Raw genomic sequence first — 16,310 nt, forward strand, 5'->3', positions numbered from 1 at the left:
TGTATGTTTATGGTCCACTGTGATGCTAACAAATTCCCCAAAGAAATGACCTTACAATTTCATAAACTGATACTTTCAGAAAATGGCTCCAAGAAGAGCAAAAAGACCTTAACGTTCTGACAGGAAAAGCCAGAAGGCTAATGGTTAAGAAAGAACAGAGCGCATAAGCTAGAATCTGCAGCACAGTGTCCAAGGAAGAGATGTGGGAGGAAGGAAGTGTGGGGGTTGTAGATGGAGAATGACATTTATTGAGCAACATCTGTGTGTCATAAGATCATGGATCTCCTGAGGAGCCCTGTAGGGGTTAAACACTCTTTGTTCCTTCATACAGAAAGGAACTGAGGTTCAGAGAGACAGAGCTGCTTGAGCCACCTGCCTTCAAGTCATCTGTCTTGTAGGTAGCTGAGCTGGCATTTTAACCCAGTTCTGCATGAAGCCAAAGCTTATTTATCCTGCTAGAAACAAGTGCCACTCAAGAGAAATACTGGCATCTTCAAGAGTCTTCCTGCAGTTACAAGGAATTAGGAGGGGCCAAGGGGCAGCCAAAGAAAACCTTCAAATAACTCCCTTCCTTGATTTCCTAAGGAAATTTCCTTAATTTCAATCAGCACATGGGACAGTACCAGCGCAAGCCTTGCTCCAGTCACCCTCTCTGGGATCTCTCTCTCTACCTCTCCCTAGCTTCCCCTACTTCTTACCTTCTTCTTCTTCTGGCTGAGCAACCCATTCTACAACTAAAGATGATCTCAAATTCCAATTTGTCTTCCCAATGCCAATTGACTACGGAAAGCTTTCTAAGCCACATTCTGACTTACACATTTACACAATATCAACACTGGAATGGGTCATGTGTTTAGACATCTCACATTTTAAATAGGAAAAAACGGCCAGGCGCGGTGGCTCACACCTGTAATCCCAGCACTTTGGGAGGCCGAGACAGGCAGATCACGAGGTCAGGAGATCGAGACCATCCTGGCTAATACACATCTCTACTAACATAACATCTCTACTAAAAATACAAAAAAAAAAAAAAAATTAGCTGGGCGTGGTGGTGGCGCCTGTAGTCCCAGCTACTGGGGAGGCTGAGGCAGGAGAATGGCGTGAACCCGGGAGGTGGAGCTTGCAGTGAGCCGAGATGGCGCCACTGCACTCCAGCCTGGGCGACAGAGCAAGACTCCGTCTCAAAAATAAAAATAAAAATAAATAGGAGGAAACATTTGGCCAAAGGGGCAGTATGACTTGCCCTGAGACTCACGGAGTTAAAACCAATTGGTCAACTAGACCCATGTCAGGAGTGTCTGCACTTCTCCCCCAGGGGAGTCTCAGCCTGCTTCTGCTCTTTCATGCTGCCTCCCCCACTTCCCCCAGGCTTCCTGGAACAACTGCGTGCCTGCAGAGATAGACCCCTGCCTTCTTGCTGCAACTCCACAGAGTGATCTAATAGTAAGGATCCAAGCATAATCATAATAATGAATAATAAGGTCTAAAGCAGACCCCACAGGGGGATCCAATAATAAGGATCATGAATATTTACTGAGCACGCAACTGTGACCAGCACCATGCTAGGCAACTGTATGTATATATACTTGTATGACATCATTTATTTTTCCCCCAGACTCTGCCTATGAGTTAGGTAGTAATAGACTCTGAGCCTACCCATCAACAGACCATTAAGATCCCAAAGATACAGCTACAGAATAAACAGTATAAAGGGGAAAAAGGTCTCCTACTGTTAGATCAATGGTCATAAAGAAGGAGCATTTGAAGCCACTTTGCTCCTCCACCATTTCTGGTGCCCTCACCTTCCTGTCTTCCAAGAGGCTATCAATGCCCTCTAGATCCTAACGCCCTCTAGGCCCTGAGGGTCCCTGAGGTCCTCCTCCTCTAAGGGGAAAGAAGTGGAGTGCCTGAGCACTGCAGATCGGACTGGACTGTGTGCACCACATCACAGGGGAGCCTGCCACATATCTTCAGATTGGTGGTTAATGCACAAAATCCTCCAGAATCTAGGTCCTAATTCCTTCATCTGCCCCTCTCCATATATACCCACTGTTCCAGGCATATGGAACTATTTTATATGCTCCCACAGTCAGGCAACGTTAGTCCCAATTTTATTCCTCAGAAAATGAGGAGTGGTTATGTGTTTACTCATAACACACAAAAACATTTTCCCTTTTGAAAAATATTTTGATTGTGAGTATCACTATTAGGAAAAAGCACATGGGTCCACATTGACCAAATTAGTGTAAGCTTGAGATGCTTAGAGAGGGCACCTCACCTGCTTGAATAAGGGGAAACCATGAAGCAATGAAATGTAATATAGATAACAGTAATTATTCCTGGAGCCTCAAATTTTCATATCTTGCACGTTATTGTAAGCAAGCCTTTCACATACAATTTTAGAAGCAATACACTCTGTGTTTATGTTGTTGAGATCCCAAAGGTGCAAGCATAGAAAGAAAGAAATAAAAAGGGGGAAAAAAGGTCTCCTACTGTTTGGAGAATGGTTTCTGGGGTAGAATAAAACTTTCAGTAATAGCAGCGTGTGTGCATTCCAGAAGTGTTGAATCTTTAAACACTCAGGTGGAATGCATGGTAATAAGCTTTGGAGAAGTGCCAGCTGACTTAGACGGTGGCTCAAGGGATGATGACAGAAGACACTGAAGGCATCTAGGAACTTTAAAAAATTGTTTTCATAGACATATGCAAGTGCAAAATAAGTAATGTAATTTTACAATAACACTTTTATTAATATTTTGAATATGCACATCAAATGAAAGCCCAAAATGTACATATTCTCAAGTCAGTCATTGACCGTTTCACCCATATTTTTAAAAGTTGATGCATCTGAGTTAGTCAAATAATTTTCACTGGATATGGGCATACTTAGAGCTCATGGTCTTCTCTGAACACATTCTGCCTCAGGCCTCAGTGTCTTGCCCTGTTAATTCCCCTGCCAATGACTCCTCCTTCAACTTCTTCCCCTGCTAATGGCTAATGCACTTTATTTTATTTTTTTATTTATTTATTTTTGAAATGGAGTCTCCCCTGTCGCCCATGTTGGAATGCAATGGCATGATCTCAGCTCACTGCAACCTCCATCTCCTGAGTTCAAATGATTCTCCTGCCTCAGCCTCCCAAGTAGCTGAGATTACAGCTGCATACCACCATGCCCAGCTAATTGGTTGTATCTTTAGTAGAGACAGGGTTTCACCATGTTGGCCAGGCTGGTCTTGAACTCCTAACCTTGTGATCCACCCACCTCAGCCTCCCGAAGTGCTGGGATTACAAGTGTAAGGCACCGCACCTGGCCCTACATGCACTTTAAAACTGGGACAACATCTCCTCCTTCAAGAAGCCATGATAACGAAACCAAGCTGGGTTAGCGAGCCCCCTCGGAGCCCACACGTGCCCTGAGCTACCCTCTGTCCTAGCACTCGTCTACTTTTTGTCTGTTTACATATCTGTTTTCCCGGCTGAACTGTGAGCCACTGGAGGTCCTGAAACACAGGACATGCACTGCTGTCATCCCATAGCCCACCTTAAAATCTGACACATGTGGTAAGAAACTCAGTAGACATGCAGTGAATAAAGTAATGAATGCATTGGTAATTGATTGGTAATTGATGCGTAAATGAATGAATGATTCAATGTAGAAGGTATTTTAGGAAATTTCTCATAAGAACACTTCCCCATGAAAAAAGTCATATTTTCTGAATTGTGGGTGCAACCGAATTGAGGAAGAGACTGGTTGGTATTTAGCAAGCATTTCTCTTTTCCTCCTGTGTGCCTCGGCAGACAACATGCCCCAGTCTCCCCGTGTGACTGTCATTGGGTGTTGGTAGAAATGAATTAGCAATCTCCAGGCCTGGCCCATAAAATCTTCCCACAGGGTTCCCCTCTCTCTTTATTATTGTTGCACTCCAAGAATTCAGTAGAAGATTCTGAAACTTTAGAGGATGGAAGAGTCATGGGATTCGAATGTGACCACCGAATGGCTATGCGGGTCAGAACTTCCCGCAGCAAGACTCCCATAGACCTAGTGTCCATGAGATATGAACTTTTACTGTGTTAAGCCTCTGAAATTTTGGAATCATCTGGTACTACAATAAGACTCATAATTCAAGAACTGCTTAGACCTATTGCTCTGCCGATCGAAAGTCAGTGTCTCCTGCCACTTCAATTAATGGTAAGTATTTATTAAGTACTGATTATATGGCAACTACTTCAATATAACAGTTAAGAGTGATAGAACCAGCCAGGTGCACTGGTTCTATCCTCCCTCACACCTGTAATCCCAGCACTTTGGGAGTCCGAGGCAGGTATCACGAGGTCAGGAGTTCAAGAACAGCCTGGCCAACATAGTAAAACCCATCTTTACTAAAAATATACAAAACAAAATTAGCCGGGTATGGTAGTGCGTGCCTGTAGTCCCAGCTACTCGGGAGGCTGAGACAGGAGAATCACTTGAACCCGGGAGGTGGAGGTTGCAGTGAGCTGAGATCACACCACTGCACTCAAGCTTGGGTAACAGAGTGAGACTTTGTAAAAAATTAAAAATTAAAAATTAAAAAATTAAAAAAAAAAAACAGTACTAGAACCTTTAGTCAAATGGAATGCAATGAGCTAGGAAACATGGAAGTGGACTGAAGTGACCGGAGATGTTTATAATTAATTTTTCCATGTTCTCTTTCTAAGGGCAACTCATGGCACCCACGGTTTTCTTGGACAAGCACTCACCTTGATTCCTAGGGGTCCAGGGAGTCCAGGTGATCCACGGAGTCCCTGGGGAAATAAATAATACAAGGACAATCATGGAGCTGAGGGTGAACACTGACTCATCCACCCCGTGCCAGGCTGACTGCATCCTCTGCTGGGGACCCAGAGATGGGTGAGACTCTCCCTAGGACCTGATTTGCACAAAAGAAACAGAATCCGGTTTTGAGCCCCAAGGCCCTGGATATGAATTCCGACTCTGCCTCCTACTGCCTCTGTGTGGCCTTCTGGAAATCTCTTAGCCTCTCTGTTTGCTTTCCCGTTGAAGAGCCTTATTGTATAGACTTGAAGCAAGTAAGGGGCAAGGCCTCGTTTCAAAGCAGGCTTTGAAACCTTCACTTCAGGCTGAAGGGCTTTGGCACTCACAGCCACAATGAAAACCACGATTCTAGGAAGTCTTGGCTGAAAGCACCAGAGTAGACCAGAAGTCCTTCTCTATGCATACACTTGTCCTGAGCTGTGGGGATGTGCTTACCTGACTGTCTCTCCATGAGATGGGAGCATCTCCAGGGTGCAGACTGTCTCATCCATCTCTGTGTCCCCAGCACTGGCCCAGGCTGGCATTTGGCCAGTAGTCCATGAGGATGTGCTGCCCTAGCCTGAACCACATTAGAGCAGACTGTTGGACCCACACACCACCCCTTTCCCCACCAGGCCCCTTTCATTGGCCACGGTTCAATTTCTGTAAAGTTTGGCAGTTAGATGTTTTTCCTTTTCCTTCTCTAATTTTCACCTGGTTTCTACAGGCACAGGGACTCCCGACCTTCCACTTACCGGCTCTCCATCCTTCCCTTTTCCGGGTGGCCCAGGGAGCCCAGGAACACCAGGATCTCCCCTGGGACCAACTGGCCCTGGGCTGCCTTCTTCCCCCGCTGAGCCCTGGAAAGAAAAGTAGACATTTCCCAGGGTCAATTACACTCAGCACGAAGCTTTTCCATGGGGAAGCAGCCTGAGTAGGTTTGTAGGTTTCCTGGGACTGCCCTTATGATTTTAGAAGGCCCATGCTTTCTGGGACACAGAAAGATGGACTGTGTAATGCATATTATAAGTTATATCATGTCCCCCAAAATTCGTGTCTTGAAGTCCTAACACCTACTACTTCAATGCACAGATGTGATTAAAGTTAGGATGAGGTCATACTGGAGTGTGACCCTCCAATGGGCCTAATCCAATCTGAGTAGTGTCCTTTAAAGAAAGAGGCATTTGGTCACACATGCATAGAGGCAAGACAACACAAATACACAGGGACAAGACACCACCAAGGAGCCAAGGAGAGAGGTCTGGAACAGATGTTTCCTTCACAGCCCTCAGAAGGAGCCAGCCTGCCAACAGCTTGACTGAGGACTTCTTGCCTCCAAAACTGGGAGAAAGTACATTTTGGCTGTTTAGGCCACCCAGTTCATGATACTTTGTTACTGCGGCCTTAGTCAATCGATTCAATAAAAAGCATGGAAAATGAAAGGACGTTAATGAGGACCTCCCACCCAGTGCGGGCAAATCTACTTCCGGTGCATCTCTTACAGATTGGCCCTCATTTATGCTTGAACTCCTCTGGGAGCGGAGACCTCACTACTGCTCCACACTGGGCATTCCTTTGTTAGGCAGCTCTGTTACGTAACATTTCTTTACACTCAGCCTTCTCTGAAATCTTCCCAACACTGGACACTCAGTCTGTTCCCTGAACCCTGCAGACACAATCCAATCCCTCTTACAGTTAGGTTTTCAACTATAAGAACAGAGCTTAAAGCTACAACGGAGAGAGCAAGGGAGAGAGAGCATGAGAGTGCTAGCATGGGCACCAGGGTCTGTTCAGGGACTTGGGCTTTAAGCTTGCTCCAGGCCAGTGTTCATCTTCTCTGACCACAGAGCTCTGAGCAGTCCTTGTGGCGGCCCTGGCTGTGGAACACTAGGTTGAGCCCCGCGAACCAGATGGATTCCTTTCCCCAGACGGGGCTGCCCTGGGCGGAAGCTGCAATCGCAATGTTTCCAGACATTCTCAGATGGAGCAGGGGTAAGGTAAGATGAGCCAAGGATGGGCAAAGCAAGGATGGAGAGGGCCTCTCTCCAAGCCTGGAGCAGGATCAGCTTCCCCTAGCCCCAGGACAGACCCTGCACATGGTGTGAGAGGGAAAAAGCATGCTGCGATGTCCGGGATTTTTACCACTTTGCAGAGCCCTGGAGGTTCCTCTCCAAGTGAAGTCCCAGGCCCGGCCCTCAGCCTGGGCGTCTGCTCAGCCAAGGGAAGGCATTTGGCTCCCTCTAGAGGCTCAATATGGCAATAGCCCACTGATTTCTGGTTTCTGAACATGCACCTGTTAGTCCTCCTAAGATGCCTAACATCTTGGACATCCCCTTCCAGATTACCAATGTCCTACTTACAATGTGCCATCCTTCAGACATGGTATAATTAAGGAATACCAGATGAATCCAGACGTTTTTCCTTTGCTTAATCTAGGCAGTCTGAAATGGTATTATTTTTTTCAAAAAATGAATGTTTGCACCTGGATTACATATTGATTGTTGTTGTTGTTGTTGTTTGCACCTGGATTACATATTGATTGTTGTTGTTGTTGTTGTTGTTGTTATTATTTGAGATGGAGTCTCACTCTGTCACCCAGACTGGAGTGCAGTGGTGTGATCTCAGCTCAAGGCGATTCTCGTGCCTCAGCTTCCCAAGTAGCTGGGATTACAGGCATGTGCCACCATACCCAACTAATTTTTATATTTTTAGTAGAGACGGGGTTTCACCATGTCGGCCAGGCTAGTCATGAACTCCTGACCTCAAGTGACCTGCCCACCTTGGCCTCTTAGTCCTGGGATTACAGGCGTGACCACCACACGTGGCCCATAGGGTTATTATTAAGCCTACGATCAACACTCCAAAAACTCAAGATATTTTTCATGGATGTGTTGATCATTTTTCTCTGCACTAAGCTCTTTTTTTCTGGGAGACATGTAGCTTAAAATTGAACCTTCCTGCCAAAAGGCAAATGACATCTCCTCTTGTTAAATTATACAAAAACATAAAAACTGAAGTGATTCTTTAAGAGGTACCAAGTAGAGTGAACTGGAACTTGAAATAATTCATGTTAAGAAGTTTGGCCATGTGTGTGCTAGGAGGGACCTCTGTGGACAATCCATGCCCCAATATCGTCTCTTCCTGTCCATGGATATAAGCGTGATCTGCTCACACAGGGAAGGCAGGATACAACCACATGTCACCTGTTATCTGCTGAGCCCACTGCACACGCCTCCCCAATTCCTCTGCTAATCCTCACAACCTATGATCAATGTGACATCATCCTCAATTTACAGAAGAGAAAACGCAGGTGCAAAGAGGGTGCCCTTTATTTAGATCAGGGTTTCTCAACCTTGGCACTATTGACCTTCAGGGAGGATCGTTCCTATTAGGGAGATGTCTTATGCGCTGTGAGGTTTTTACCAGGCTTTCTGGTCTCTACCCACTAATGCCAGGAGCAGTTACTCCCCTTAGTGGTGACAACAAAAAATATCTCCCTGGGTAAAAATCCTCCGCTGAGAATCACCTTTGTCACCCTAGCTTATATCAATGTAACTAGGGCAAGGGAGCTGGCATTTGACTCAGGTCCAAAGCCCTGAATCATTCAAATGAGTGCGTCTGATTTCCTGAGCACTGGCTCAGTGTCACCAATTAACCTCAGAGTCATTTCCTAAGGTGCTACGTCACAGAAATGCAAAACGGAACTTAAAAGGGTATAGATTCTCCTCCTCAGCCTCTGGGTCTTTTTTGCTTTTGTTTTTGTTTTTTTAATTGGGGTGGGAACATGTGTCTCTCTTCTTAATAATTAAAATCTCAGGCTGGGTTCGACAGCTCACACCTGTAACCCTGGCACTTTGGGAGGCCAAGGCTGGTGGATCACTTGAGTCCAGGAGTTTGAGACCAGCCTGGGCAACATAGTGAAACCCTGTCTCTACAAAAAATTCAAAAACTAGCCAGGCGCGGTGGTGCACACCTGTAATCCCAGCTGCTCAGAAGACTGAGGCATAAGAATTGCTTGAACCCCAGAGGCAGAGGTTGTAGTGAGTGGAAATCACATCATTGCACTCCAGCCTCAGTGGCAGAGTGAGACCCTGTCTCAAGAAAAAAAAAAAAAATCTCATAGCTTGGGAAGGTTTACATGTGTGAGCATAGATGTAGAATGGATAAGTTGGTGCACTGAGTTGAGAGAGAACAGGATTTGGAGTCAGACAGACCTAGCCCTGTAGCTCATTTGCTATGAGACACAGGGCAAACTAATTAACTTCTCAGAGCCTCAGTCTCCACATCTGTCGAATGGGCACTTGTCTGATTCTCAGGTCTGTTGTGAGAAATAAATGAGCCAATGGGATGGCACGGTCTTCCTCTCCCTCCTACTTGGTAAACCCCTTCTGACTGCAGCATGAGCTGCTCCTTCAGTGCCTGTAACAAGTTGAGGATATTCGCTTGTGTGCTGAGAGATCGCATTAGTCTTACCTTCTCACCACGCTCCCCATCTTTCCCAGGGGGGCCTCTGAGGCCAGGAGCACCCTGTGGAAAGGAAGGTTATAGATGTGGTGAATTTAAAGATGACTGGTCACTCTTGGTGGCTCGTGACCCCCAGGGAAGAATCATCAGGTCCCCCTGAAGTTAATGACTATAGCTCCCACCCAATCCCATCCCTTATTTAAATTCCCCAAAGCTCCATCTCCTCCCTGCCCGTGATTGCTGCTCTCCCAGGGGGCCTGGCCTTATAACCGTACACATAAGAGCTCTTAACAGCAGGGATGGTCTGGTGGAAGCTTTGCCACCTGCTCTGGGCTGTGAACTCTCAGAAGGCACAGCCTGGCACAGTGAACACTCTGGGAGGATGAGGATGGCCTTAAGAACCCAGCCTTAGCATTGTGGCATCTGCTCCAACAGTGTCTTTGGAGTCCCCCAAAGGTTGACTTTGAGACATGGTTTAAGTGCAAGTGTCCCATGGATGCAACAGTGGGGAAACAGAAGTAGAAAGTGAGAACACCCATGCCTGTAATCCCAGCACTCTGGGAGGCCAACGCGGATGGATCACTTGAGGTCAGGATTTCCAGACCAGGATTTCACCAACATAGTGAAACCCCATCTCCACTAAAATACAAAAATTAGCTGGGCATGCTGGCATGCCCCTGTAATCCCAGCTACTTGGGAGGCTGAGGCAGGAGAATCACTCGAGCCTGGGAGGCGGAGGTTGTAGTGAGCCGAGATCATGCCACTGCACCCCAGCCTGGGCGACAAAGCAAAACTCCACCTCAAAAAAATAAATAAATAAAAATAAAAATAAATACAGCAAGGGAGAACAGGCAGCAAGAAATACACTTGCTGGCCACTGGAGCTGTCCTGCTGTGACTCTGGGATCCTACGCAGGATATACCCTCAGAGTGACGACAGCTGAGGACAAGCGATCCGAGCTATTCTGCTGGTGCTGCTGCTGGCCACACATCACATGGCCTGATCACATGCACTCTAGAGGCCAGAGAAGATCCCCAGCCAGAAGAATGCAGGCTGGGCTGCCGGAAGCTTCTATGTAAAAGAGTAACATTCCTCCAGCAGGGTTGCTGTGTGGATTAAATAACAAACACATGTAATATGCTTAGAAGGATGTCTGGCATGTATAAAGGCTCAGTCCTCTAAGCTACTATGCTTATTACCTATAAAGTTTTGATGAAGAAACAGGACTGACCTAAATCTATTGTGTGTGGGGGGAAATGTTGCCCTTGACTAGATGTCATGGAGTGTTTTGTTGAACAATGTTCAAGTCTAAATTGGTGTTTATGGTGAATCTTAAAGCTGGTCCTTTAGCGGACACCTTGGGCCTCGACACGGAAAAGGCAGAATCTCATCAGGCCAAAAAAGATGCAACCCTAAAGGTGAAGCAACCAAGCTATTGTCTCCGTTTTGCAGATAAACTAGCAGAGACCTCAAGGAGTAGCTTGCCAAGATCGTCAAGTCAACTAATAGAAGAGCTAGGATTCGAATCCAGGTCTCCCAACAGCCGTCAAGGGACCTTTGACTTCTTTAGGTTCATTTTGTTTCTTCTGAAACAAACTAGGGTGTTGATTCCAACAACAGTGAAATGTGAAGACTTTCTGCAGATGCCAACAGCTGCATTTACCCTCTAGATAGCTGGCGAGTTGCCTAGGGCTCAGGTGTGTGAACTCTCTGGGTGGTCTATGTTAGGACAGCCGTGTCTCCATCTGGACAACGGGAGTAAGGATGCCTACACCTCTGGCTTTTGGGGAGGATACATTAACTAGCTTGGTGGCTGGGCAGTGCATATGCACAGCCAGCGCTGGTATCCACGCCCTCTCCCCATTACTCACCACACTTCCTGGAGGGCCACTGGGACCGGGGGGACCGACATGTCCAGGAGCACCCTGTTCAGAGACAGAAGTTTGGAAAGGCCAAACGCATTGGTTATAAGTAGTTGCTCCAACTCTCTCTGCAAACCTGTCCATACTCAATTCACCACGACGTGCTGGAACTGCTGCTGACCTGACAGCCCCTGCAGACGTGAATCTTCTCCCTAGAGGGCCGCGGTGTCCCAAGCACCAAGCCTCAGGTGAGTGGGCTTCTGGCACAGAGGTGAGAGGCAGGAGGGCAGGAGGACTCTGGAAGTTCCTTAGAGCTAAGGGACAGGGGTGTGGAGGAGCCTGGGGGTGGGCAGAGAGAAGGGCTGGGACCTAACCACAAAAGAGGATCTCAGGTGAGGTTTGGCCTTATCCTAAGTGCCCGAGGTAAAGGAAACATTGAAAAAGAAACAGTTCAGATCTCAGTGGCATATGTATGTGTGTGTGTGCGTGTGTGTGTGTGCGCAGGTTCGTGGAGATGTGTGTATGCGCATGCACGTGTGCATGTTTGTAGAGATGTGGGTATGTGTGCTCGTGTGCGTGTGCATGTTTGTGGAGGTGTGTGTGCTTGTGCGTGTGTGCATGTTTGTGGAGGTGTGTGTGTGCGTGTGGGTGTGTATGTTTGTGGAGGTGTGTGTGCACACGTGCGTGTGCATGTTTGTGGAGGTGTGTGTGGAAGCGCATGGGTATGTACACATTTGTGGAGATGTGTGTGTGCGTGTATGTGCGTGTGCACGGTTCTGAAGGTGTGTGTATGTGTGCGTGTGTGCGTGTGCATGTTCGTGGAGGTGTGAGTATGTGTGTACACATGTGCATGTTTGTGGAGGTGTGTGTGTGCGTGTGCATGTGCATGTTTGTGAAGATATGTGTATGTGTGCACATGGGTGTGTGCATCCTTGTGGAGGTGTGTGTGTGCATGTGCGTGTGTGCATGTTTGTGGAGGTGCATGTGCGTGCATGTTTGTGGAGGTGTGTATGTGTGCGTGTGTGCATGTTTGTGGAGGTGTGTGTGCACATGCGTAAGTGCATGTTCGTGGAGGTGTGTGTGGGCACGTGTGTGCATGTGCGTCCGTGGAGGGTTAATGTGGGTGCATGTGTGCATGTTTGTGGAAGTATGTGTATGTGTGCGCCTGTGTGTGCATGTTTGTGGAGGGAGGTGGCTATGTGTCTGTGATATTATTACATGTTTGTGGAGAGGTGTGTGTGTGTGCACATGCAGGTGTGTGCATGTTTGTGGAGATGTGTGTGTGCATGTGCACGTGCGCATGTTCCTGCTTGGAGAAAAGGGTATGTCCGTGGCATGGAATTGTGCATGGTGTGCTCTTTGTGGAGACTGTGTGCGTGGCAAAATTGTTGTGGAGATGTGGCACATCTTTGATGCATGTTAATGGGAAGTGTATGTATGTGCGTGTGTGAATGTGGAGGTGTATGTGTGCATGTGCACGTGTGCATATTCTCGGGTGGTGGCATGCATGTTTGTATGGAAAGGGTTTGTGCATCGCGTATTACATGTCCACGGAGGTTAATGTGTCGCGTAATATTGCACATTCATGGAGTCAACAATGTATGTGGTAATGCATAGATTGTGTGCATGCTGGAGAATTAATACATGCATGTCGCGTGTCATGTTGCAATGGAGAGGTGTCATTACATACATATATTTAATGGAGAATTATTAGTAATGCAAAAGCGTAATGCATGTTCATGGAAGGTTGTGTGCATACATGTCGCCACGGATCATGGAAAGGTATTAATTATATGTGTCGCGCATAGGTGTGCATATTTGTGGAGAATTATTAAATGCATGTCGCGTGTGCATGTTTGTGGAGGGGTGTGTGTGCATGCGCATGTGCAAGTTCATGGAGGTTGTGTATGTGCGCATACATGTGTGCATGTTCGTGGAGATGTGTGTATGTGTGTGCATGGGTGTGTGCATGTTTGTGGAGGTGTGTGTGCATGTTTGTGGAGGTGTGTGTGCGTGTGCATGAGTGCATGTTTGTGGAGGTGTGTGTGCGTGTGCATGGCTAGTACATGTTTAATGGGAAGTTTGTGCATATGTGTGTGCGATGCATGTGTGCATGATGGGAGGCTAATGGAGGAGTGTATGTGTGCGATATTAGTAATGTGGGGATTTAATGAAGTGTATGTGTGCGCATGTGTGTGTGTGCATGTTTGTGGAGGTGTATGTGTGCACGTGTGTGTGTGTTTGTGGAGGTTTGTGTATGTGTGCACATGCGTGTGTGCATGTTTGTGGAGGTGTATGTGTGCGTGTGTGTTTGTGGAGGTGTATGTGTGCGCATGTGTGTGTGTGCATGTTTGTGGGGGTGTGTGTGTTGGCTTCAACTGGAAAATCAGGTAAGAAGTGGGTTTGAACTAGAACTTGATGGCTGGGCAATGATCCATGAAAGGAGATGTGGGTGAGGACATCCAGGTGGATCAACATTATGGGCATGGGGAAGCAGGGAGTTCTCATGGCCCTGGAGGCTGCCCATGTTTCTTCCAGGCCTTGTTCCCCACTGTCCCTGGGTTTTGCACGTCTCCAGGGTCAGGACTCATGGAGAACACTCCCAGCATCCTCCTTGCCTACACTCCACTTCCATTCCCCTCCAGGCCAGGCTGGAACCAGGGCTGTCTTCACGAGCAGGGAGGAGCTGCCATCTGTTCCCGCTGTGGCATCCACACTTGTCACTACCTTGGCACACCCAGTTCCGATCCAGCCATATGCATGGTGGCCTGGTCATATCAGCACCCTCTAGCTGGTACAGAGCCACCCAGCGGCGGTGCTAGGAGCAGACTGGACGTGTGCTGCAGCTGCTCCTCTTGCCAGCACCGCTCCACAGAGACCCGGGGATGAGTCAGCCCATCCTGCCTCCCACCAGCTCCACAGTCCAGTCTGAGATCTCTGGCTCTTCACCATGAGACAGAACCCGAATCAGCTCCAGGAACAAGTGCCAGCCCCCACAGGGATCAAATACACCCTGGATCTGGCCCCAAGGATGGGGGAGCCAGGAGCAGCCGAAGAGTGTGCTTACGTGCTTATGCAAAGGTGTCCGTGTATTTTCCTGGCTGCATCTGTGTGTTTGGGGTTGTGTGTGTGTGTACATGTGCACACGTGTATTATAGGATGTGTATTCTCTGGTTTGTAGAGTATGTGTACGTGGTTGTGCATGTAAGCACACTTACCAGAGTAACAACCTCACCTGCGAGTGGTGGTGTGTGTGTGTCTCATCCACATGTGCGTAGAAAGAGATTTCTTTCATTCGCTGGGCATGTGGACAAAGCCAAGAAATGCTACGAAGGTGGTGGAGGCCAGAACCTCTCTCTGTGCTGACTCTAGCCAACCACTCGAGTGTGGGTGGACCTTTTGGGCCACGTCCCCCTAGCTAGCCCAGAGCTGTAAGCCACAGAGCAGACACTGGGTGGGGCCTCCCTCCGGGGGTCCCCCACAAGGCAGGCGGATCATAGGGACTCACAGGGTTTCCAGCTGCTCCAGGAGCCCCATGTGCACCTTCCTGTCCCTTAGCACCCTGCACAGGAAATAAAAGAGGGGCGGGGGTAAGAGACCCTCAGTGATGCTGTCTTCCCACACACCAGGGAGGTCTCGGGATACCGTGCTCATCAGAAGTATGATTCCAAACTGAAGGGGCCAGGAGCACTGTCTAAAAGGTGAAGAAAACCACTAATTCCTGGCCCTTGTTGGAGCTGGGTGTATCGCGATTTCATTCCTTCCTCACCGCCGACCCAGGGTATAGGGGTCAGCACCAACCCTTCGTAGAAATGTAGCTCAGAGGGGCTCACACAGCCACGCAGGGTCCCCAGTCACCCCAGCAGGGTCTCCCACCATAGCACAGAGTCTCCCAGAGAACCAAGATCCAGTGCAGAGGCTAACACCGAGCAAAATGACAAAATCAAAGCACTAACATGCACCAGGTGTCATCTAAACCAGCACTGCCACTCCATGGCTGGGATCCATTTCCTGTTCTGCAAATCCTCTGGGAACCAAGGTGCCCGCTGTATGCAGAGGCCCTTGCTCTCCAGATCCCACTGAGCAGAAGGGAGAGCATGGCAGAAACCCGGAGCTCGCCTACACCAACCCTTCAGTGACAGAGTAGGCACATCCAGGGGTACAGAGGTGGGGCCTGGCCCCATGGCTGTGTCTGGAGCATTTAGTGAGGGCCACATAGCCTCTACAGCACCTTAGGGCAGCTCTCCCCAGCGTCTACTCCCAAAATGCCAGGGGAGAGAACTGGGGAGGGTGGCCTGGAGGGAGAGAGCGTGGCTGGGATCTCCAAGTCTCTGAGTCAGCAGGGGAAGGGATGATTTTCTTACCGGTGGTCCAGCAGGTCCCCGAGGCCCCAATTCTCCAGGACGGCCCTGCGGTCCCTGTAAGCACACAAGTTGCCATGAACCAGCTCATCCTCCTGGTTCTGAGCAGATGGGTGGGTGGGGCAGGGACACTGCAATGGGTATAATTTGAGATCCAAGGAGGGGAAGTGGCTAGTGTCCTGAGGAGGAGAAAGGGCTGCCTTCCATTCAGTGGGGCTCCTGTGTGTGGACTGCATGGTGCAGATGTAGAGCTGGGCAGCCTTTGGAGTCCAGATCTTCAGGTAACCAGCCCTGTGGAGGAAGGGGGACACAAGGACTCACCGGTTCCCCAGGCATGCCTGGATCGCCCTTCTCTCCTTTGGGCCCTTGTTCTCCCTGTTGGTGAGAAGCACAGGGTAGAGTGGACTTCAGGGAGAATTCCCCTCATCACAGAGCACATGCCCCCAGCTCTGGCCACACAGGCCACCTCCAGTCCTGTGTATCACCTGATAGGTTCCCACCCCCAAAGGCTGTTCCCTCTGCCTAGGGGTTCTTCCCTCCTACTCCCCAGGACTGATTCTGACTCATCTTTCAGGTCAGGAATCACTTCTTCAGGGAAGCTGAACACTAAAATGGGCCCAACCCTCCTGTTACAGTAGGCCAGTGTACCGTGCCTTTCTCCTCCTGCCCCCTGTTACGGCAGCAGTTTTACACTTAGTTGTGTGGTTTGATTCATGTCCCTCCAGCTTAGAGCCTGGCATGTGGAAGATCATCAGTGAATAATGATGGAAAGAGTTTTGAGACGAGGAAGGGTCTTTAAGGGCCTCTGGCCCAAACACTATTTTTCCT

At 48.4% G+C, this 16,310-nt stretch overlaps 1 protein-coding gene across 1 annotated transcript in view; it reads right to left on the minus strand.

Moving 5' to 3' along the window:
• The window catches only part of COL22A1 (collagen type XXII alpha 1 chain), a 326,761-nt gene that overhangs the window by 90,927 nt on the left and 219,524 nt on the right, over window positions 1-16,310 (minus strand). Inside the window, exons 33-39 of the mRNA XM_009213647.4 lie at window positions 15,804-15,857; window positions 15,486-15,539; window positions 14,630-14,683; window positions 11,131-11,184; window positions 9,269-9,322; window positions 5,551-5,655; window positions 4,741-4,785 (exon numbers count right to left, since the gene is read on the minus strand). Coding sequence (XP_009211911.2) covers window positions 4,741-4,785; window positions 5,551-5,655; window positions 9,269-9,322; window positions 11,131-11,184; window positions 14,630-14,683; window positions 15,486-15,539; window positions 15,804-15,857 — 420 coding nt within the window. The remainder of the gene's footprint in view (window positions 1-4,740; window positions 4,786-5,550; window positions 5,656-9,268; window positions 9,323-11,130; window positions 11,185-14,629; window positions 14,684-15,485; window positions 15,540-15,803; window positions 15,858-16,310) is intronic.

The sequence above is a fragment of the Papio anubis genome, chromosome 8 (genome assembly GCF_008728515.1).
Source record: "Papio anubis isolate 15944 chromosome 8, Panubis1.0, whole genome shotgun sequence".
Classification (NCBI taxonomy): Eukaryota; Metazoa; Chordata; class Mammalia; order Primates; family Cercopithecidae; genus Papio; species Papio anubis.